The sequence below is a fragment of the Alexandromys fortis genome, unplaced genomic scaffold, assembly GCF_014885135.2.
Source record: "Alexandromys fortis isolate MF-2015 unplaced genomic scaffold, M_Fortis_MF-2015_v1.1 scaffold_8_1_9099942, whole genome shotgun sequence".
Classification (NCBI taxonomy): domain Eukaryota; kingdom Metazoa; phylum Chordata; class Mammalia; order Rodentia; family Cricetidae; genus Alexandromys; species Alexandromys fortis.
The window spans coordinates 625,968-647,491 of record NW_026067898.1 but is presented as its reverse complement, the minus strand read 5'-3'; the positions used below and the strand labels follow the sequence as shown (position 1 = coordinate 647,491).

General features: G+C 48.9%; 2 protein-coding genes across 6 annotated transcripts; one reads left to right on the top strand and one right to left on the bottom strand.

Annotated features, from left to right (window-relative positions):
• The first annotated feature begins 2,878 nt into the window (after positions 1-2,878).
• Positions 2,879-12,831, top strand: Ube2l6 (ubiquitin conjugating enzyme E2 L6). Of its 5 annotated transcripts, none has more exons than XM_050120885.1 (4): positions 2,879-3,739; positions 7,660-7,755; positions 10,205-10,391; positions 12,174-12,831. In XM_050120885.1, the coding sequence occupies exons 1-4, from the start codon at positions 3,569-3,571 to the stop codon at positions 12,323-12,325; spliced, it is 606 nt and encodes a 201-aa protein (XP_049976842.1). In that variant the 5' UTR covers positions 2,879-3,568; the 3' UTR covers positions 12,326-12,831. The 5 variants fall into 5 exon arrangements, with proteins under 5 accessions (XP_049976842.1, XP_049976856.1, XP_049976849.1 ...); XM_050120899.1 differs by lacking the exon at positions 2,879-3,739 and adding an exon at positions 3,748-3,897; XM_050120878.1 differs by lacking the exon at positions 2,879-3,739 and adding an exon at positions 4,374-4,592.
• A 134-nt stretch (positions 12,832-12,965) lies between these two features.
• On the bottom strand, positions 12,966-20,538 carry Smtnl1 (smoothelin like 1). Its single transcript, XM_050120916.1, has 6 exons — positions 19,084-20,538; positions 17,864-17,996; positions 17,709-17,760; positions 16,731-16,886; positions 16,137-16,568; positions 12,966-14,094 (listed from the first exon to the last, which is right to left on the bottom strand). The coding sequence occupies exons 1-6, from the start codon at positions 19,714-19,716 to the stop codon at positions 13,950-13,952; spliced, it is 1,551 nt and encodes a 516-aa protein (XP_049976873.1). The 5' UTR covers positions 19,717-20,538; the 3' UTR covers positions 12,966-13,949.
• Between the last annotated feature and the right edge of the window lie 986 nt (positions 20,539-21,524).

Below are 21,524 nucleotides of genomic sequence, written 5' to 3'. Positions count from 1 at the left end.
GGTTTCTCTGTGGCTTTGGAGCCTGTCCTGGAACTAGCTCTATAGACCAGGCTGGTCTCGAACTCACAGAGATCTGCCTGCCTCTGCCTCCCGAGTGCTGGGATTAAAGGCGTGCGCCACCATCGCCCGGCTGTATTTTATTTTTAATAGTGTGTATATCTGTGTGAGTAGAGTTGCCTGTGGAGGCTGGACAAAGTCGTTGGATGCCTCAGAGCTGGAGTTGCAGGTGTTTGTGATCCTAACCACCGGACCATCTCATCTCTCTAGTCTCAAAAAAAAAAAAAAAAAAAAAAAAAAAAAAAAAAACCACCAAAACCGAAACCGAAACCCAATAACCAAAACAAACCTTTATTGTCTAAAAAATACTTGAAGTTTTTTTTTTTTAAATAATAAACATCACATACCAAGATTAAGCAAAACAAAAGCAGAAAATGCCTTTTCAATCCGTGACTGTGCATTCTGGAGCCTTGGAGATGGAAGCCTGGCCTTATTCCTATTAAATGAGCTCTCTGCTTATTTATTGAACTGCGACCCCAGTTTTGCTTTGTTACTTAAACCCTTTATAGATGTTTGCATCCCTTTGGGGGATTCACCTACACTGGAAGTCACCGAACTGAATGATGACGATAAAGAAAATAACAACAATGTTGATTTATTTTCTTTCTCCCTGCCCCCGCTCCCAGACAGGGTTTTTCTGTGTAGGCCTGGCTGTCCTGGAACTCTCTCTGTAGACCAGGCTAACCTCGAACACAGAGATCCACCTGCCTCTGCCTCCAGAGTGCTGGAATAAAACATCACCTCCTGATGACATGTTGAGTTTTATATTGTTGAGGTCTAGGTTTGTTATAAATCAGGCCCTGGGTTAAAAGGTTTGTATTTAAGCAAGTTATTATGATCTCGTACCAACTCCTAAGACAGCTCAGGGGAGCCAATTAGATAGCCCATAATGTCAAAGCTTTAGAACATCCGTTATGAATTATTTATTTCTATTTTCTATTTTTTTAAATTTCCCTCTTTTAAAAACAATTTTCTTTGGAAGAGCATATTTAGGAGCTGGAGAGATGACGCAGCAATTAAGAGCATGTACTGCTCTCGCAGAGGACCCAGGAGCCTCACAACCTTTCTAGGGGATCCGATGCCCTCCACCGACGCCTCCAGCGTCAGGCATATATTTGGTACCCACACATACAGTCACATAAAAGGCACTCATGCACGTGAAATACAATGGAGCTTAAAAATTTAAACATTCATCTGTAACCTTTCAAAATGAGTATTAGTGCACAGTTCTGAATGGGTAACTATTTCATTCAAAATTTCTACTTCAATTTTATTCCATGGGTGTTGGGTGTCATAAATGAAATAAGTCAGACACAGAAAGACAAACACTACGTATTGTAACTCGAATGTGGGTTTTCTGTTCTGTTTGTGTGTTTGAGACAGGGTCTCATGTAACCCAAACTAGCTGCCAACTCTCATATTAGCCCTAACTGGCCTTAAACTCCCAATTCTCCTGTCTCCATCTCTTGAGTGGTAGGGTGTGAGGCACCTTCGTCAGCTCATTCCCTGTATGGAAGCTCGAAGGAGTTCCCACGGAAGCAGAGAACAGAATAGATATTACTAGGAAATGAGCAAGACTAGCAGACAGGAAGGACAGAGGGAGATGGGTAATGGATACGAAATATGGTTAGATAAAAAGGAGGCATTCAAGCGTGCTTTCCTACTAGGTTTTCTTTAGTGTGTGTGTGTGTTCGTGGAGGTCAGAAAACAACCCAAAGCGTTCAGCTCTCTCCTTTCCCTTCTGCCGCGTGGATTCCAGGAAGCCAGGTTTGGCAGCCAACAACTTTTCTTGCTCTGTCATCTCTCCAACCCTGAGTTCTTTCTTTTCTCTTTTATGTTTTTTAAAAGTTTTTTATTTTATTTTGTATGCATGATTGTTTTGCCTGCATATCTGTGCACCACAAGAGGATGTCTGATTTCCAGGAATTATGGATGGTCTGTGAGCTGCCATGTGGATTCTAGGAACTGGACCCAGGTTGCTGGGAGGGCAACACATGCCCTTAATTGCTGGACCGCCTCTCCAGGCTCCCAGAAGCCCTGGGTTTTTACATTTTGTAGCATGGTAGGGAAATTTTCATTAACAATGATTTGTTGTATATTTCATAAGGAAATAGAAGAGTCCCTAGGACCCAAACACAAAGAAATGAGAATGTTTGCCATGCGAATATTAATTACTAGCTAACTAGTTTCTGTCATCCAGAAAGCCTCTGCCCCCTCCACAGGAGATCAAGTGAGTCTCCTCCTACCTCCAGAGGACTGAGTGATTCTTAATGTTATTATTAATAAAAATTCAGAGACTTAGCTGGGTGTGGAGGTGCAGGCCTTTAAACCCAGCATTCAGGAGGCAGAGGTGGGCAGATCTCTGAGTTCTAGGGCAGCCTGGTCCACAGCAAGTTCCAAGTTCCAGGCCAGTCAGGACTACATAGTGAAAAGACTCTATCTCAAAAAAACAAAAACAAACAAACAACAAAACACAAAACCAAAAACTACAAACACACAAAAGTTCAGAGTCTGGATTCTGTGTGTTTCAACTTCCTGAGAGCTTCTCTGAGGACAGACACCACACTTTCTCAGCCTGCTGTGTTCCCTAGACAGTCCCTGGCACACAGTAGTAAGTGCTTGTTAACTAAGACTGACTAGAAATGGGTACAAACGCCTGCTTCCTCATCCCCCTACCTATATTGAGGGATTGCTGATGGTGACCTGTTTATTGTCATCATTTAGGAGGTACCTGGTAAAAGCTACTGAATTAATAGCAGAATTATCCTGCAAACGAAGCAAAGCAGACATTTGGTTCCCAGACAGATTAAAAAAAAATTATGTGGCATACTGGGTCAAAACTTGGGGTTCAAAATATACTAATTTCTGGGTGAAGCGCGGAAGGTGGGCTCCTCAGCAGTTTCATCACAGCAGCAGAATTTCTTCCAGATGCTGTTCAATATTTGGGGGGGTGGGGCTGCTAATCCACCGTGGCTCATCTTGGGCTAGTACAAGACGTCTTTGCCCTTGCTCAGAGGGGCGGGTACTCTCGACTGTTCGTGAGAACACACCATAGGTCCATAGTTTGTGATTGGCTGGTAATAATATAAAATAGGCTCCTGAAATCTATCTTGAGACTTCTCCCACCATCCGTTTTCCAAACCGCCATCCAGCAGCGACCTACTAGGTGTTCTGCGGAGTAAAGGACTACAGGTCGACAGAGTGCCCCGAACTAAAAGTGAATGGGTCCAACAGCACCTCATGCGGCGCTCAGCACCAAGCAACCTAAATGAAGCCTCTGCTGTGACGTCTAGGCCCAACTGCTGGGCTGCACTGGGATCCCACACAGCGAAGGGAGCGTTCCTTGGAGGGCATCAGTTTACACCGGTCCCTTACTTGCCTTTAGGATGGGGCACTGGGCCTAAAAAGGCAAAGTGACGTGGTCCAGGGCTCTGAGGTGGGGGTTAGGTCGGCTATCCCATTGCGGAGGTAACAGAGAGTCCCGCAGCAGAGCTAAGTTTGCACGGCGAGTATGTTCTCGGCGTCGAGGGGGCTGGTGAAGGCTCGGGATGGACTCCATCCCCGCTCCTGCGCGACGTTCCCGGTGGGACTCAGGAACCAAGGGAAGCCGTGCGTTCCGACGGTGGGGGCTGAGTTCCTGGGATTCAAGGCCACGGATCTGGGCACTCGATGTGTTCTCCAGGTATCTCCCGAAGGGGTGGGGAGTAGCTAGGGTCCGTGTGGGTGGAGCGGGGCGTGGGTGTGGCTCCGGACCTGTGATTCAGAGAGCCAGGACCTGCGGGAGTCTGCTGGTGCCCCACACTCGGACCCGAGATGACAGCCAGCAAGCGAGTAGCGAAGGTAGGCGCATTGAAGACGACTCCTTTCTAGTGCCCTCGCCTCATGCTCTGCGCCTTCCGTTTCCTCCGGCTGATCTCTGAGCGCTTTTGCTTATTAGGGGTACCAGGGTGGGCTGAAACCCAGGCATCTTCACCCTCTCCCAATGAAGGAATGAGAAGAGGCGGTCGGGATGTATGTGTGTGTGCCTGTGTGCGCGCGCGCTAGGATGGACACACAAGACAAGAGCTGTCACTAGCTTTCCAAGTTGTACTAGGGTGAATGTGTGGGTGTGTGGGTGAGAATGAACTAGCTCCCCAAAGTGGTTTCAGTTTCAATTCTGCTAAAAATTTATTAGTGGGGCGTTATCTCAGGCACAGAAGGGTTCTGTTGCGCCACCTACTGTTAGAGATGCAGACGGGATGGGCGGTCCCTGGAAAGAATGTATACAGAATAGTCCCTGGATGAGAAATTCCAATTTATGCCCTGTTAGGTTCACACGCAGTCCGCTACAGATGCTAAATGCCTATTTTGTACGAGCGCAGTGTCAGGCGGCAGGGGGCAGAAAAGGAACAAAAATCGTATTCCTTTTGAGCTTTCGTTTCCTTCTGGGACCCTGTTTGAGTACGATCTGGAAGAATGGGAAGGGGGTAGTTTCCTTAGGACCATCTAGAGGGCTGAAGGGAGCCGCGGTTGGAGATCCTAGCGGAGAAACGCTGGTGAGCTGGGGCTGGCACACCCAGGCTTTAAGTCTTCCCCAATCGCCCCTCCAGTCTGCCGAATTTAGGGAAAGGCTGTTTCACGAGAGTAAAAGGGTGGCCGTTGTTGTCAGCTCTACAAAGGGAAATTCTTTAAATTGGAAAAGGCCAGAGCTGACTCATTCCAGAACTAAAATTTGAAGGCTGGCGCAAAATGGGGCAGAGGGGGTTTGCTACCTCAGTGCTAAGAGATGGACTGCCTTGCATTGCTTCCAGAACCCTGAGTGCCAGGCAGTTTTTTATCTAATTTTTATAGCGGCTCTGTGAGATAATTGTGTCTTCCCATTTCACAGAGGAGGAAACTGAGATATGAGAGAGAACATGGCTGACCAGTGCTGTTCAGGTATTCAGCGGGAGTGACTGGGCTGGAATTTGAGCCCAGACTGAAGAGACTCTAACTCACAGGGCCTTTAATGGCCTTTGTGTTTTCACTTTCAGTTCCTCTAAGTCAGGTGACTTACTAGCAGGCTTTGGGAGGAGCTGCGTGCCCTAGCTTGGATTTCAGCAATTATGAGCAAGGCATGGCAGAATAAACCAAAACAAATGAGAACTAAGTATTCCCAGTGGTAAGAGAGAAAATTCCCCTTCGGTATTTTTTTTTTTTTTGAGATAGATTTTATGTAGTCTGGGTTGGTCTCAAATTTGATATGTAGCTGACAATGAGCTTTAATTTCTTTTTTTAAAATTATTGCTTTTATTTTATGTATATGGGTGTTCTGCCTGCATGTATGTCTGTGAATCACCTGCATGCCTGGTGCTAGCAGAGGCAAAAGAGAATATCAGATCCCCTGTAACTGGTTGTTACGGAGATAGTTGTTAGTCACCATGTGGGTGCTGGGAATTGAACCCAGGTCCTCTGGGTTAGAGCAATAAGTGGCCTCTAACTGCTGAACCTTTAATTTCTCGATTTTCTGCCTCCACCTCTTAAGTCCTGGGATCAGTGATGTGTAACACTTGATCAAGTTTTATGCAGGGCTGGGAATTGAACCCAGGGCTTCACACTTGCCGAGCACTCTACCAACTAAGCTGCATCTCCAGCCCAGAACATGTCCGCTCAAGATCTGTGCTTTATGTAAGCCTCTCTTCTTGCCCAAGCTCTAGAAGATAGTTATAGTGAGGTAGAAGAGGCAAATGTGTGGTCATGGTTCTAAGTAGGAGGCACAGGAAGCAATTTGTTGGCATGACTAGACGTGGAAGAGAGGCTGAGAGATAGAAGGGAGTGTGGGAAGTTTATGTGTGTGGAGAGGGAGTACAGAAGGCTTACTGCAGCAAAGGACTCCACCTCGAACCCCCTGGGCAGGGGAACTTTGCCTGTGTTTACACAAGCATTTCCCAACCTTATCTCTGTTGACCCTTGGGACCAGATAATTCTTTGCAGGATGTTTCCTCAGCATCTGGACGTTACCTGCTGAACTGTGGTAGCACTTACCCCATTTGGGATAAGGGAAGATGTTCTAGATATTGGCAAATGTGCCCTAGTGGGTAAAGGCATCCTTGCATGAGAACCAGCAGTTTGTACCTATTCCTTGTCCCAGAGGACTGAGCCGCCTTGAATGTGTGTTTTACAACGCCCCGTGTGTCATCATCCCCCCTCCCATACACACACAATGAGAAGATCTGGAGTTCCATGGGTGAGGTCCCTTGGTCAGATGCACTCTGGTAACTGGAGACTCTGGGCATGCTGGGGGGTGTGGTTCAGTGGTAGGGTACCACCTAGTATATTCTAGGCACTTAGTTCCATCCCCAGTACGGCACTAACCAAACCAAATCCACAAACTCTGGGTTGTTCTGTAGTGACGAAGCTGTTTAGCTCAACTTTCCCAAATGTACTTAGCCATGAAGCCCTTTTGCTGTAATAACTATTAATATTCCAGGGGCATCTGCACACCTTGTTTTGCCTGGGCCCTCGGTTTTGGCGTTCTGCTTTTCTGCCTGGTGGGCTCCAACTACTCCTCAAGGCCCATCTCACGGCATGCGACCTCTGTGAAGTGCTCCTGTTCCCCCTCTTCCCTCCTTCCTGATCATGTCTATCCACACTATCCACACCCTTCAATCTGAGTTCCCTCCATTACCCCAAAGATGTTCTTGAGGGCTGCACCCTGTCTTCATCAAGGGTCCACAGGGGATACTCAGGATACTGTTTCTGGGAGAATCAGGGATGCCCAATTGACTGGGCCACATTTCTGAGAACCCCTGGTTACCATGTGTCACGCAGAGGTCCTTATTAGGGGCAGCCTGGGTCAGTCCCTTATCCCTGCGGTGGGGTGGTGGAGGGGTATGGATGGGTGATGTCCTTGTCTTTGTTCTGCCAGTGCATATGGTGCTGGAAACTCAGCAGTATCACTGAAGACAGAGAGAGGAAACGGGACTCCGTGACTTTCCAGGAAGCGGGCTAAGAGGACAGAGTTAGGTACCTTGCTTTCAGAAAGAAAGGTTTCTAGGAGAGCTTCCTCCCAAGTTCTCAATATTTGAGAGCAGTGATCAGCTGATTCGCATGCTGGGGCCTCCGGGGCTGGGGTGAGGCTGAAATCAGCTGTGTTGAGTGATCACACCAAGTGCTCCCTAAGCGGTGGCTCTCGAAGTTGGGTTTTCCTGTGGGCCACCAGCTCACAAACAACAGCATGAAGACTTATTAATTATGAAAGCTTGGCCTTAGCTTAGGCGTTTCCCATCTATGTCATATGACTAAAATTAACCTGTTTTTAGTAATCTACGTTCTGCCATGTGGCTTGGTTACCTCTCTTCTGTATTGGATGTCGTGTTGCTGCCTGCCTGGCTTCATCCTGAGTTCCCTTCTCTGTCCGGAAGTTCCTCCTATTCTCTCCCCCCTAGCTATTGGCCAGTCAGTTCTTTATTAAACCAATCACAGTGACACATCTTCACACAGTGTAAGCAAATATTCCACAACAGGCTCTGACCTTTTGCTTTCTGCTCTTGGGATATCCTGTTTGGGCTTGCTGCATGGCTGCCGGTCGGGGGCTGGGGTTATGGGCACTTGGCCCACTGTCCCCCCATGTGACCCCTACAGGAGTTGGAGGATCTTTTGGAACAACTTCCACCGTACCTGCGGGACCTGTCTAGCAATGATGACAACGTGCTGGTGTGGAACATGCTCCTGCTGCCTGTGAGTGTCCCCTCTTAAGTAGGGGGTGACGTAGGCTAGCATGGGCAGGGAGGGTCAGGCCTAGGTGAGATTGTCCTTTGACCTGGGATCTCTTTCTGGAGGTTGTGGTGTATGTTAAAGGCCTCTGGACCAATTCCTTCAAGTCCAGTCAGAGCAATGAACACAACAACAGAAACTTTGGACTTAAGAGGACATCTCTCCTTCAAACCGGTAGCTACCAAGTCCACCAAAGAAGATGAAGCAGACAAACAGTATCAAAAACAGGCAAGGCTCAGTTGGTGCTTATGATGGCCTGAGTTCAACCCTCAGCGCCCATGGAAACAATCAGGCGTAATGCTAGGAGCTTGTCATCCGCCAGTTTTTTTAAAATCTAGCTTATTTCAGTTATCGTGATGTCTTCAATATTACTCCAAGTTGTAGCATGTATTAAGTGTCTCTAGCATGTATTATGTGTCTCTAGTATGTATTATGTGTCTCTAGCTTGTATTAAGTGTCTCTAGTGTGTATTATGTGTCTCTAGCATGTATTAAGTATCTCTAGCATGTATTATGTGTCTCTAGCATGTATTATGTGTCTCTAGAATGTATTATGTGTCTCTAGAATGTATTATGTGTCTCTAGCATGTATTATGTGTCTCTATCATGTATTAAGTGCCCCTAGCATGTATTATGTGTCTCTATCATGTATTAAGTGCCCCTAGCATGTATTATGTGTCTCTATCATGTATTAAGTGCCCCTAGCATGTATTATGTGTCTCTAGCATGTATTAAGTGCCCCTAGCATGTATTATGTGCCCCTAGCATGTATTAAGTGCCCCTAGCATGTATTATGTGTCTCTAGCATGTATTAAGTGCCTCTAGCATGTATTATGTGTCTCTAGAATGTATTATGTGTCTCTAGCATGTATTAAGTGACCCTAGCATGTATTATGTGTCTCTATTATTTGTCTTCTTCAGCTGTATAGGAAAATGTAACCATGAAATTTGCAGGCAAATGGATAGACCTGGAAAGTGGGGCCACTCAAAGCAAACCAAGCCAACCAGAATGTTCTTTCTCACATGCAGATCCTGGTCTATAGTGTCTTCATGCAAACAGCTATAGGGTGAGCACAGTGTGACATTTGAAAGGAGACCAAGAGCAGGTGGTATTAGGCGATGAAGACGGACAGGGTGGACAGGGTGCAGGTAGAAGGACACAGGAGTCATGGCGGAGGATATAAAACTGATGGTTTTCCAGTTTCAACCCTGTTGTAGTTTTCCTTTTGTGTCTCTGCTGAGTGTAAGAATGTAACCGAAAGTGAATGTGTAAATCCCTAATCATTTGCTGTCGCTGGGAGGCCTGCTCTGTTCTGAAGGGAAGCAGGAGGAGGACCCCACGACTGGGAAGGGTGGAGGGAGGGAGGGGAGGCTTTGGTCAGAATGGATTATATGAGAGAAGAATAAATTAAAACAAAACAGAAAACCTAAGGGAAGTTGCATGGTTCAGAAAGGTTGCTCTAGCTGTGAAGTTCATTGAGATGTATGGAGTTTGGGACTGGACAAACGTTTATGTGAGTGGCTACCTTAACTCCGTGATATTTTTATTTGTGACTTCATTAGGTTAAAGTGATTTTATTAAAAAAAAAATTCTTCTGGGTGGTGGTGGCACACGCCTTTAGTCCCAGCACTCTGAAGGCAGAGGCAGGCGGATCTCTGTGAGCTCGAGGCTAGCTTGGTCTACATAGTGATTTGCAGTACAGCAAAGACTACACAGAGAGAGCCTGTCTTGAAAAACAAAACAACAACAACAACAAAAGATTCTTGGGGAGCCCTAGAGAAATGGTTCAGAAGTTAAGAGCACTGGCCCACAACTGTCTATAACTCCAATCTCAGGAGAGTCAACGCCTTCTGACTTCTATGCGGGCACTCACACACATAAAATAAGGAAATCTAAAAAAAAAAAAAAAAAAATTCTTTGAGGAATATCTCCCAAAGTGGAACTGATGGCTCCCATTTTGATTTTTGGAGAACTGCTTTCTGGTTTTCCATAGCATCTGCACCATTTTCAATTAGTAACTTCGTTCTTCAACCATTTCACACACACACTCACACACTCTGCTCTCATGGCCGCCTCTTCTCCATCCTGGGCATCTCCTTCTCACGTGTCTGTCTGTTTTCTGTCCCATTTTTCAGTTGAGGAAACTGAGGTTCAGGGACGGGAGGTGGCTCACACAGGACAACAGGGTGAAACCCAGGGTCAGATTTTTTTGTCCAATGGTCTTATGTAAGTCTGTCCTTCCTCTCATTTCTAAGGCAGTTGCCAAACGCTCATATCTTCCTGGGAGCAGAATAGAGAAACCCGGGATCCAGGGATGGGAAAGGGAGGGAACCAGATCAAAGCCCTTGGAGAAAATCCATCTTTCAGGGGGTTGCATCATCAGAACAGAACTCAGTGTCTTCTCTTTGACCAGGAACAACCTCCCTATAACCTCAAGGCTTTCCGTCTGCGGATCGATTTCCCCAGGGATTATCCATTAAAGCCTCCCACTTTGAAATTCATCACCAAGATCTACCACCCCAACGTCAGGGAGGATGGGCTGGTGTGCCTGCCCCTCATCAGCATCAGGAACTGGAAGCCTCACACCAAGACCTACCAAGGTAGGGCTGGCCTTGCCCAGAAGAGGGTTCGTGTAGATGGGGGCCATTGTGTGGGGATGTTTGGGGCTTAGTTTGAGTTAAAGGCTTAAAGAGAAGAGATAGGGAGAGGGGTGTGAGTCGGTTGGTGGAGTGCTTGTCTTCCATGCCACATGAGCCTCTGCACAAGCTCTGTGGTGTGTGTATGTGTCGGATTCCCACGTGTCACCTACACACAAATAAGTTAATTTCAAAAGCTCATTCTCAATTGCATAACAAATTTGAGGTCTACTTGGACTACATTAGCCCCTGAGTCAAAAGGAAATAAACAAATGCCGGATAGGTGACTCCAAAGTTAAGAGCGCAAGGCGTGTCTGCAGAGGACCTGGGTTTGTTTGGTTCCAGACCTCAGGCGATGGCTCCCAGCCATCCGTCATTCCGGTTCCAGGAAGCCCAGTGCCCTCTTCTGGCCGTTACAGGTACTGCATGCATGTGGCGCACATGCACACAGAGGCAAGATACTCATGTGTAGAAACTTAAGACTGTATAAATAAAAATGTTTAACCATTTATTTATTTAATATGTATGTATCCTTTGTCTACATGTATGTCTCTGCACCATATGCACGTCTGGTGCCGGTGAAGGCCAGAAGAGGGTGTTGGAACCCTGGGACTGGAGCGACAGACAATTGTGAGGTGCCATGTAAAGGCTGGGAACCAAGTGTAGTGCTCTTACCTGCCGAGTCACCACACAGTCCAAATAAATACATTTATTTACTTATGTATTTTATATATGTGGATGTTTTGTCTGCGTGTATGCGCAGCAAAGAGGGCATTGGATCCCCTGGGACTACAGTTGTAGAGTTATGAGTTCACCAAGTGAACTCAGGACTTTTAGAAGAGCAGTTAATGCTCTTATCAGATGAGCCATCTCTCCCGATCAAGCACATTTTAAAGCTGAATAAAGTCTAGGTGAGCCTGTGGGATGAAGGGATGCTTCCTGAGATACTGGACGGTCAGGATACTCTTCAGGTGTGACCGAGAAACTGAGCCATGGTTCGTGCGCAGCTGAGAAAGATTAAAAGCCACTGGGGTGGGAACGGTTTTCAGTCTTTAGTTTAGAACTCCTTCACCTCAAATAAAAGTTTCTTTAAAATTCCAACCTAGCAGAAAACCAGGGTGTTTGAGACGTGGCTCTTCAGTTAAGAACGATTGCTGTTCTTGCTGAGGACAGTTCAGTTCCCAGCACCCACATTAGGCCCCTCTCGACGCCCTCTAACTCCAGCCCGAGGGTATCCAACTCCCTGTTCTGGCCTCCAAGAGCATCTGTACATGTATGGGCACACACACGCACGCGTGTGTGCGCGCGCACACACACACACACACACACACACACAGAGAGAGAGAGAGAGAGAGAGAGAGAGAGAGAGAGAGAGAGAGAGAAAAAAAAAAAAAAAAAAAAAGAAAATTGTTGGGAGCAGTGAGACCCCAGATCCTGAATTTCTTGTAATCCCCTGATCTGAGTGCCTACAGCTGCTCTGAGCACAAGACCCGCAGAAGTTCCTGATGGCAAGAGAGTGGTTTCTGGTGGGTTTGGCTGGGGCGTGCCTGTCTCTATATAATCTGCCCCTGAACACAATAAAGGAGGCATTCTTGGGGAATTCAAGGATGACCCGTGTCGCTGTCTCTCTGTCTGTGTGTGTCTGTGTATTTTAACCTCCAGCCCCTTGCCCGAAGCTCGGTAACTGGGTGCCAGCTCCCATGCTCCTCCTTGGCACTGACCCCCCTCTCTGTTCTCTCTCCCCAGTCTTGGAGGCCCTCATTGTGCTGGTGGGTAAACCCAATCCAGAAGAGCCTGTGCGGTTGGAACTTGTTGAGCTCCTGATCCAGAACCCAGAGATGTTCAAGAGAAACGCAGAAGAGTTCACCCTTATGTTTGGAGAGGACAGGCCCTCTTAGCTCTCCTTCTCAGGCCTCTCTGCCTAGATCTTCTGCTTAGTGGGTGTGTATCAGGACTGGCATCAGAGGCCTTTGGAGGACTATCCTCTGATCACATTTTCCTTTGTGGCTACTAATTATGAATAAATGTGCCTAGTGTGTGTGTGTGGGGGGGGGAGGCCTGTGTGGAGTGTGCTCCTTCCCCAAGTCATCTGGTGGTAGAGGTGCCATTCCCACATGCTTGGCTGCTCCCAAAGCCAGTGCAAGTTAGGTCCGCACAGTTTCGGGCCTGCTTTCCCATTCTCCATCTGGCAGAAACCTGAATGTCTCAGGGCCCAGGCACCAAGGAAGAAGGAAGACAGGACCATGGCTAGAAGGCTGGGCACACAGAAGGAGCCAAATTCACTGCTGAGTGATTGGAATCAGCCATGCTTGTTATAGGCATGCCCCGACTTAAGTGTTAATCATTTTGTTTTTGCGCTGGTGAATCTCAAAATGAAGAATTTAAACTCCATCCAGGAACCAGACTTCAGGGTTCTAGACGGCTTGCTCTCTGACTGGCTACGTTTCTGGGGGCTAGGCCTCAAGAAGGGGTTTGTGTACCTCTAACCTCTAGTCCAGGGAGCTCCACAAAATGTGTGCGCTTGTCTGCCATTGACTTCACAGATGAATCCCAGAGTTCAGCTAAGTTTTCCATGAGAGGAAAGGGTTTTTTTTTTTTTTTAAAGCTTTTGTTGCATTTTCATTTTGAGTCTTTGTGTACGGTGGGTGAGCACACCAAGGCCTGGGAGCAGAGGTACAAGAACATTTCTTGGGAGAGAGTTTTCTCCTTCACTATGTAGGTCCTAAGGATTCAACCAAGGCCACCCATCTGGCTTGGTGGCCTGTACCTTTTGCCTTCTGAGCTGCTTGGGTTAAATGTTTCATTAGAAGGAGGGCTGGCTGAGGACTGATAAAGAGTGTGACCCTGCTTCTAGTGGCTATTGTCCACACACGATCAGGAATGCTGGCCCTGAGTGGACCATCCTCAGGACGCCTTCCAATGGACATCTGTCAGTCAGCAGAGGCCACATTTCTTCCTATAGCCTGGGCAGCCTGTCTGATTTCCCCTCGCTGGTGCTAGGGAATGAACCCACAGCTTCATGGACGCCAGACCAGTGCTCTCTCACCCACTGAGCTTCAACACAGTGGCGTTAACACAAGGCGGAAACTTCAGACACACTGGGAGGGATTTGTTTCATTTGAAAACCATCGAGTTAGAATTGCCATCCATCTCGAGAGCGCCACTTACTGGCCGGGTGCGGCAGCCCAGTTGGGTGAGATTTCTAGAGATGGTCTACTTCCTGTCTAGAAATCCCCCCACTGTGGGGGAGACGTGGAGGGGGGGGGCTGGGAAACTGCCACCCACAGCTCCAAATGCAGGCTTCTTTTTATTTTTGGCCGCTGCCTATTGCACACACGTGTGGCTCGTTGGGGTGCGGGGAGCATCAAGGAACGAGAGGAACTTTACAAAAGCACTTTTAATGACACCGGGACTGGAGCCACCTGTTTCGCGCCTGGCGGCGTGAAGCACCTCAGAAGCACCTCAAGGCCATGGCTGTCGGCTGTCCCCACCTTGCTTCCTCCACCAGCACGACTTTGCCCTTCATTTCTTTTTCGTCTTCACCAGCCCTTTCTGCACGAGGCTACGGTACAGCTCCTGGATGTAGGTGTAGACACACTTGGAGTCGGGCACGGCTAGCCGCACCATGTCATCCACTTCCAGCAGCTGGGCACAGTCGGCTAGTTTCCTGAGGAGAGGGCAGAAGGAGGGGCATAGGGTCAAAGGTGAAGAGGGAGCCCAGGAGACGGGTCCAGGCAAGTGAAGGCCATTGGGTCAGCCAACCCAGTGTGCGTGGAGTGTGGTACCTGAGGTCCCTGCAGGGGACCTACAATTTCGATGGGCCTGGGTCTCCAGAGCCTCACGTTTTCTAGTCTGTATTCTCTTCCTCCTCGAACACGAGCACAGCTGTGCTGTGGATTAGGGACAGAGCATGAGCCCTCCCTAGAGTGCTGGCTTGCAGCAACCTTAACAGCTCTCATCAGTGAGATCACCTATTTTGTAAGCGCCTACTGTGTGCTAACAGTCTTCTGTTTGTCAGCCAAAACTCTGCCCTCACGGGGCCAACAGTAACCAAGCCCATGAAGCAGAAGCTCTATCAGATTGGTGAGAGCAGAAAAGGGCCACTCCACGCTAGAGAGGACCCCCGATCGTTTTTAATAGGGTGCTCCATAGCAGTCGACAGAGAACATTTGTGTGACTGCTCTGTGTGTGTCTAGAAGGCAGGGGACCCAGCAAGTCCTCATTTTCTAACATCTTGGCTACATTTGGAGGCTACTTGATAGCCCTGGCTCTGCTGAGGCTGATAAGCTTGGCTAATCACGGCTGGGGCCTCCCTGCCCGGTGCCAGGTGTCTTATCGGGTGACCCCGGGAGACGGTCTCAGTTACTCCTCTTTATCTCTAACAAGCAGAGGAAGAACTGAGCTCAGAGGGTTTGGTGCTTTGCCCAAGGTGAAAGAGTGTAACAGCTGGGAGTGTGGTGCCTGAGGTCCCTGCAGGGAACCTATAATTTCGATGGGCCTGGGTCTCCAGACCCTAACATTTCCTAGTCTGTATTATCTTCCTACCCCACCCTCTGCACAACCCTGTCTCCACCAGTGACTCAGAAGTTTCTTTCTGTGTCATTTCCCAGGTTGGAGGTAGGAGCTTGAAGGTGGCAGGAACCCCAACCCCTTTTCGCCACTCTGGCAACCATGCTTGTTTGGTTGGTTAGTTGGTTGGTTTTGTTTTAAGATAGGCTCTCACTGCATATCCCCAGGTGGGCCTGGAACTTGAGGTCCTCTTGCCTCCACCTCCTGAGTGTGGGGAATATAGCCATGTGTCCCCACACCCCTTGTTCAAAGTCTTATCTTTGACCCAGTTTCCCCCTCCAGTCTCACTCTTCCTTACACTGCCCTTGGCATGTGGCTATGTGAGCCTCGGCAATAACACCCCTCCAGGACCCAGGGTGAATGGTGATTATCACGGTACCCTATCATTCATTATAATGATAGCAATGCAGTCAAGAGCTTTTGAAGGGCTTGCTGTGGGTTTGGCCCTGTTATGGGGTCCAGGAACTTAATTATGTTACCGAGTTCTTATCTCTGTACAAGGGGGAAACATCATGGGATGTGGGGGACCTTGGGCATGTCCAAGGTTACACAGAGTTAAAATCTGACCCCACAGTTCCTGTACCCCCCTGTCCAAAACCAGAAGGCCTACCTGTCTTCTCTCCTTTATTCTGCTTGAATTTTGAATTTTCTGTGAATGTGTGTGTTGGTGTGCACATGTGTGTAGGGTGTTGCACCTCAGGAGCCACCCGTCAAGCTATCTGAGTCTTGGTCTCTCACCAATTAGACTAGTATGGTCAACAAATTCCAGAGATCTGCCTGTCTAGGGCACACTTGGGCATTTTACACAGGTCCTGGGGTGGAACTCAGGTCCTCAAGGTTGTGCAGCAAGCATTTTACCAACTGAAATATCTCCCCGGACTCTTGAATGTTCTTCAGGGCACCTGTCGCTGCCTGTCATTATATGTCACCTGCATGTATGTTCTTAGGACCTGTCTCTTCATTTAGAACAGAAGCCACAATGGAACATAGTTTTCTTTGTTTGAGCCATTGACCTAAAGGTGCTTTTAAAACCCCTCAGATACAAGGTTGATTACCGGCACGCATCCTGTGTGCCTCCCCAGACCCCTCTGAGGCCACCCACTTCCCTCCCGACTCTGCCATCCCAGGACTGGGGCTTACTCTGCAGTGGAGAAGGCTAGCGTGAAGTTGTGCCTGCGCTTTGCTGGGTCCAGCTCTGCATAGTCGAAGGCGTCTGGGAAAAACTTGTGGATGAGGGCACAGAAGGCCATGCCGCTGCTCCAGCTGGAGGAGAAGTTCTGGATGTCCACGTGCTGAGATAGACGGACAGGGAACGAAAGACCTAAGCGACCTTGGGCCAGAGGGTCTGGGCTTTGCCTTTCCCATCCTTTGGAATCTGGACCCTCAGATTCTCCGCGGCACACTTGCCCTGGAGAAAGGTGTCCCCTGCCCCTTCTGTATCCCCAGCCCATGCCCACCTCATAGTTTCTTGTCATGGCCCGGCACCACTCCAAAAGCATGTTCTTAACACCACCAATGGCTGCCCCGGCTGCCTTTGTGTTCCGGAACAGTGCAGTGGGGCCCGAGGCTGCCCTGTGAGGGGAGAGGCTAGATACCATAAACAGTCCTTTTTGGGGAATCTCAGGCTACAGGTGATGGTTTCCGCTGGCCCCCAGGCCTCCCTCCCTCCGTTAGCCCCATCCACAGACCCCAGGGAAAATCTCAGCCCACCCTGGCTCCTGGTTTGCATCCTACCCGCCGAACTTGTCCACGATGGCTTTGCGATTCTGTGCACGGGGTCCCCGGGGCCGGGTAGGGACCGACACCCTGCGTTCTGGTGCTCTCTCCTTCTTTTCCACCGAGGATGGGGGCTCCGTGGGGCTCTGGGGCACATCACTGGGTGAAGACTCACTACATGGAGAGGTCACAGAAGCATGAACGGGGAGTGAACCGACACCACTGAGTCCAGAGCAGCTCTGCGGGGTGGGGGCTGGCTGGCTGATGGGGCAGAGGTCTCTGCTATGGACAGACCTGTGCTTAACTGGTACACACCTATCCTGTGCCTAGCACTGGACGAGCCAAAGAGCAATGAGCAGACTCAGGCTAATTCTGGGGAGCTTGTGGTCTGCCTAGGCCATATTGGGATGGAACTAGATTAGGCCTGGGCTCTGAAATGAGTTTGGAGCCTTGCTTTGTTCTTATTTCCTGTGTGATCTTGGGGCTGTCCCCTTACTTCTCTGAACCTCAGCTTTCCCATCTGTAAAATGGGAACAAGGAAGAGACTGGGTGCCATGGAAGAACAAGCCTGGCTGTCTAGCACTTCCTGGACGTCAGGGGCTTTCTGCTCATGCATCATTGGAGCTACAATAGCCTTGTGAGGTCCTTACAATTGTCATGTCCCCTTCACAGATGAGAAGAGGCTTAGTGACACAGCCAAGGACACATGACTGGTAAGCGGCAGAGCCCTCATCCAAACTCAGGCTTTCTGGTCATTCTTTTGGCTAACACTGAGAGAGCTGGAGTCATGGGGCCTGAAGAGGCTTCAGCCATGGAGTAGGAGGTAGACCAGATGTCTCCCATGCCTCTCACTCTTTGTTTCCTGGGATCTGTCTGGGATACAAGGCTGAGGGCCAGGAATCCTGGAATATCTGGAAATCAGGTTCTGGGGAGGCCCAGAGAGAGAGGTGATGAGCAGGGGATAGGAGAGGTCCGAGTTCTGGGGCTTGGCCTTACCTGGCCGAAGGACTGGTCTCTCCAGACGCTGTGGAGTCTGGACCCAAGCCATCTGGATGGACGGAACAGAGCAGGAGGAAGCTGAGGCTCTGTCATGGGCTCCTTGCAGCTTCCTTCCTCAAGTCAGCCTTGTGGCATGCTGGGATCTCCCTTACCTGGGCTGAGGCTGGGTCCCTCATCTGTGGGGCTCTCAGGCCACTCCTCGGGGGAGCTGGGAATCACCGCTGCCCTTTCTTCTGATTCTTTCTCCTTTCCCTGCTCCTGCTCTTCTGTGGGACTCCCCAGCTCCTGGGATGAACGGGATCTGTGTGGGCAGCTACCCAAGGCTTTCTAAGGACTTCAGAAAGATTCGGAAGGCAGTCTGAGCCACAATCTCCTTCCCCGAGTCCCACTCCCAGGATCTTGGTACCTGCTGGGGGAAGACTGTGCTTTCCCGAGGTATTGTTTGGATAGAAAGCGGCTACATCCTCTACTGAGGGGTACTTGTGTCATGAGGGCGCCAACCTCACCAATAGACTATCGCATTGGCAACAAGTTCGTAATTGAATGAGTTATTATAGGAGGTAGGGACCTAGTGAGAGGATCTATCCACGAGGGGTGTGCTTTTGAAGGGCATATCTTTCAAGTGATGCATGTATGTTTGTGATGTGTTTGTGTATGTGTGTGTGAATGCATTTATGTGTGTATGGGCACAGACATGCCACAGTGTGTGTGTGTGCATTTATGTGTGTGAGTATGGCCATAGGCATGCCACAGTGTGTGTGTGTGTAAATGTGTTTACGTGTGTGAATATGGACACACACAAGCCACAGTGTGTGCATGCACATGTGTGCATAGATCAGAGGAGAACCTCAGGTGTAATCCTTTCTTTTTCTTCTTTGAGACAAGTTCTCTTTGTTCTTGGGCTGTGCATAATAGGATTCTCCTGTCTTTGCCTCCCATCAGGCACCCTGGGATTTCAGATGTGTGCCCCTGTGCCTGGCTCATCCATGCGTTCTGAGGATTTGAACCCAGGTGCTTCTTCTCGCATAGCAGGAGTTTTTACCCAAGGAACCATCTCCCCAGCAAGGGGAATATCTTATGATCTGAGATTTCTTCTCCCTGTCTCCTGTTCCTTGACTGCCATGGGGAAAAGTTTTTCTCTATCCTGGTGCCCTTTCTCCGTCTTTCTGCCTTAGCATAGACCTCAAAGCAATGAAGCCAGGACTGAAACCTCTGAAATCATGAGCCAAAATAATCCCCCCTCTTTAAATAGATTTGCTTGGGTGTTTTGTAGTAGTAATAACAACAACAACACCCCAGATGAACAAGGGAATCGGGGAGGCTTTAATTCCAGGGAAGAGGAGACTTGAAACCCTCATTCATCCCTGCTCACCTGCAGCTCCTTTGCGTCACTTCCGGTCTCTGTCCCATCAGCTGCCTCAAGTTCAGCGTTGGCCTGGTCTTTTACATCAGCCTTCTGCTGAGATTCCGTCTCAGCCTTTTCAACAGTAGCCTCTGCCTCAACACCATCCTTGGGTTCAGGCTTGACTTTATCATTCACATCCGATTTGTCCTTAGCGTCCAGATCAGCCTCCTTTCCGTCAGCTTTCTGCGCCTCCGAGGTCGGCGTGGTCTCCTCTTTCCCTTTAACCTCACTGGGTTCCGGTGTTGTCTCTTCTTTCTTGCCAGCCTCTCCCTCAGAAGCCGTGGTGGTCTCTTCCTTCCCGCCCTCCTCCTCTGCAAGCTCAGCCTTGGCTCCCTCCTTCCCACTGGCCTCCTCTTGCGTGTCTGCCGTGAGCTCTTTGGATCCGTTTTCATCCTCTGGGCGCCGCCCTGACACCGTACCCTCAGATGCGGCTTCACACTGCTGTCCTGCCTCACCTGGAGACCCTTCTTTCACACTTGTCCCAGCTGTGCCTTCAGCCACCTCCTCTGTAGTGCTCTGACTTCCTGGTGGCCCAAGATTCCCAGCAGTTGGAGAGACAGTGATCCTGTCCTCAGAGGGACTTCCTTCTGTCTGTTCCATGTCTAGAAAGGGAAGACATGAAGACTTGGTCACACGCCACCCGGCATGAGATGCAGACCTTGCCCTCTGAGTGCCCTGGCTCAGGAGTCAGGAATATGATGTCCTGTTTCCCTTCCTAGTTGGGCATGATACCACATACCCATGCTCCCTGTGGTAACATAAAGCATACAGATCTTTTGCTAAAGTGGGGCCATATTGACTTGATATTGGATGGTTTTTATCCAATACCCTTCTGTAAGCTATGGCTTTATTATTATTATTATTATTTTGAGGCAGGGTCTCATGTAGCCAAGGTTGGTCTCAAACTTGCTTTTTAGTAGAGGATTTCCCTGAACTCCTGATCCCACTGCCTCTGTCTCCTGAGTGCTGGAACTACAGGCTCGCACCACTACACTTGACCATTATTATTATTATTATCATTATTATTGTTGTTATTAATCATCAAACCTAGGGCTTCACGCATGCAAGCCGTCACTTTACCACTGAATGAAGCGTCCAGGCTCACATACTGCCTTTTCAATGATTTTGCCTCGTTTTGATGAGCACAGTGAGGTGGTCACAATTTTTTGCCCTCGTTCTGGAATAAGGAAGGAACAATCGCTGCTCACCCCCTAGAGCCTAAATCAGACCAGCCTATAGAACTGAACAACCCTGCTTCACTTCCATGACATGGATTCTCAGTTATCTTCTATTTCTGGTGAGTGATATTGAGCTTCTATCTCCAGCAGTGATCTGAAATGTCTTTTTAAAATGCATTATTGGATTTAAAAATAACTTAATTCAAAACAAGACGGGCATCACGAACATTTGAGCAAAGCAAGTACAGACGTCAAATCGCAGAGGTGCTGTAAAAATAAAAACACTCGAGACTCGACAGCCCCTGGGCAGGCTCGTTTCTGAACCTCCGAAAGTCAATGAGAAGAGTTTGCTCTGGTGAGAGACTAGAATCACACCCTCCCTGGTCTGCAAAGCTGGCCTCGACCTGCTCTTGGGTATATGTGGAGAAGATGCTCCCTTAACTTGGAGATTCCTCTTTGAGTCTGTATAGTTTTGGTGCTGGGGATAGGGCCAATTCCTCTACTACCTGCTCTTATCAGGGGGTCTGTTTACAAGGAAAACAGCTCCCAGATAGGGTTCAGGGCATGACTCAGACCATAAGAAAAGCGACGCTCCTGTCACTGGCTAAAAATACCGCCTGCTTTTGGCAGTACTTTCTTTCTCAGTGAGAGCACCTAGGACACCTTGGTAAACTGGGACAGAGCTCAGGCGGCATGAAGACAGCCACCCACCTCAGTCTTCTGTTCCTCCAGACAAAAGTCCTGGGGTCTCTGGGTTTGGTGCCCTCCACTTTCTAGGAAGCAGACGGGATTTCGTAAAGATACGAAGACCGCCTGCCACCATAGCCCCTTGGTGGTGCAGCAGCTCCAGCCATATCTTCTAGCAAGAGGGGAAAGTGCCTGTGTGGCGGCATGCAAGGGTGATGGCCAGGAGGTCGTGGCATAGGGACCCCGGTATTCCTGTCACTCAGCTCATTCCCTCTGAATCCCAGCTTCAGGGCAGAGTTTCTAGATGATAGTCTGTGGAGGCGTGGCACAAACGAAAGGGATAGGCTCACTGGCAGAGTGCTTTCCTGAAGCGTACAAAACCTTAAACTCAACCTCCAACATGGTCTAAATTGGGTGTAGTGTACATGCCTGTAAACCTAGCATCTGTGAGGCAGGAGGGGGAGGGTCAGTCTCAGTCCATGATGAGTCTGAGGCCAGCTGAAGAAAGGAAGGAAGGAAGGAAGGAGAGGAGAGGAAAGAAGG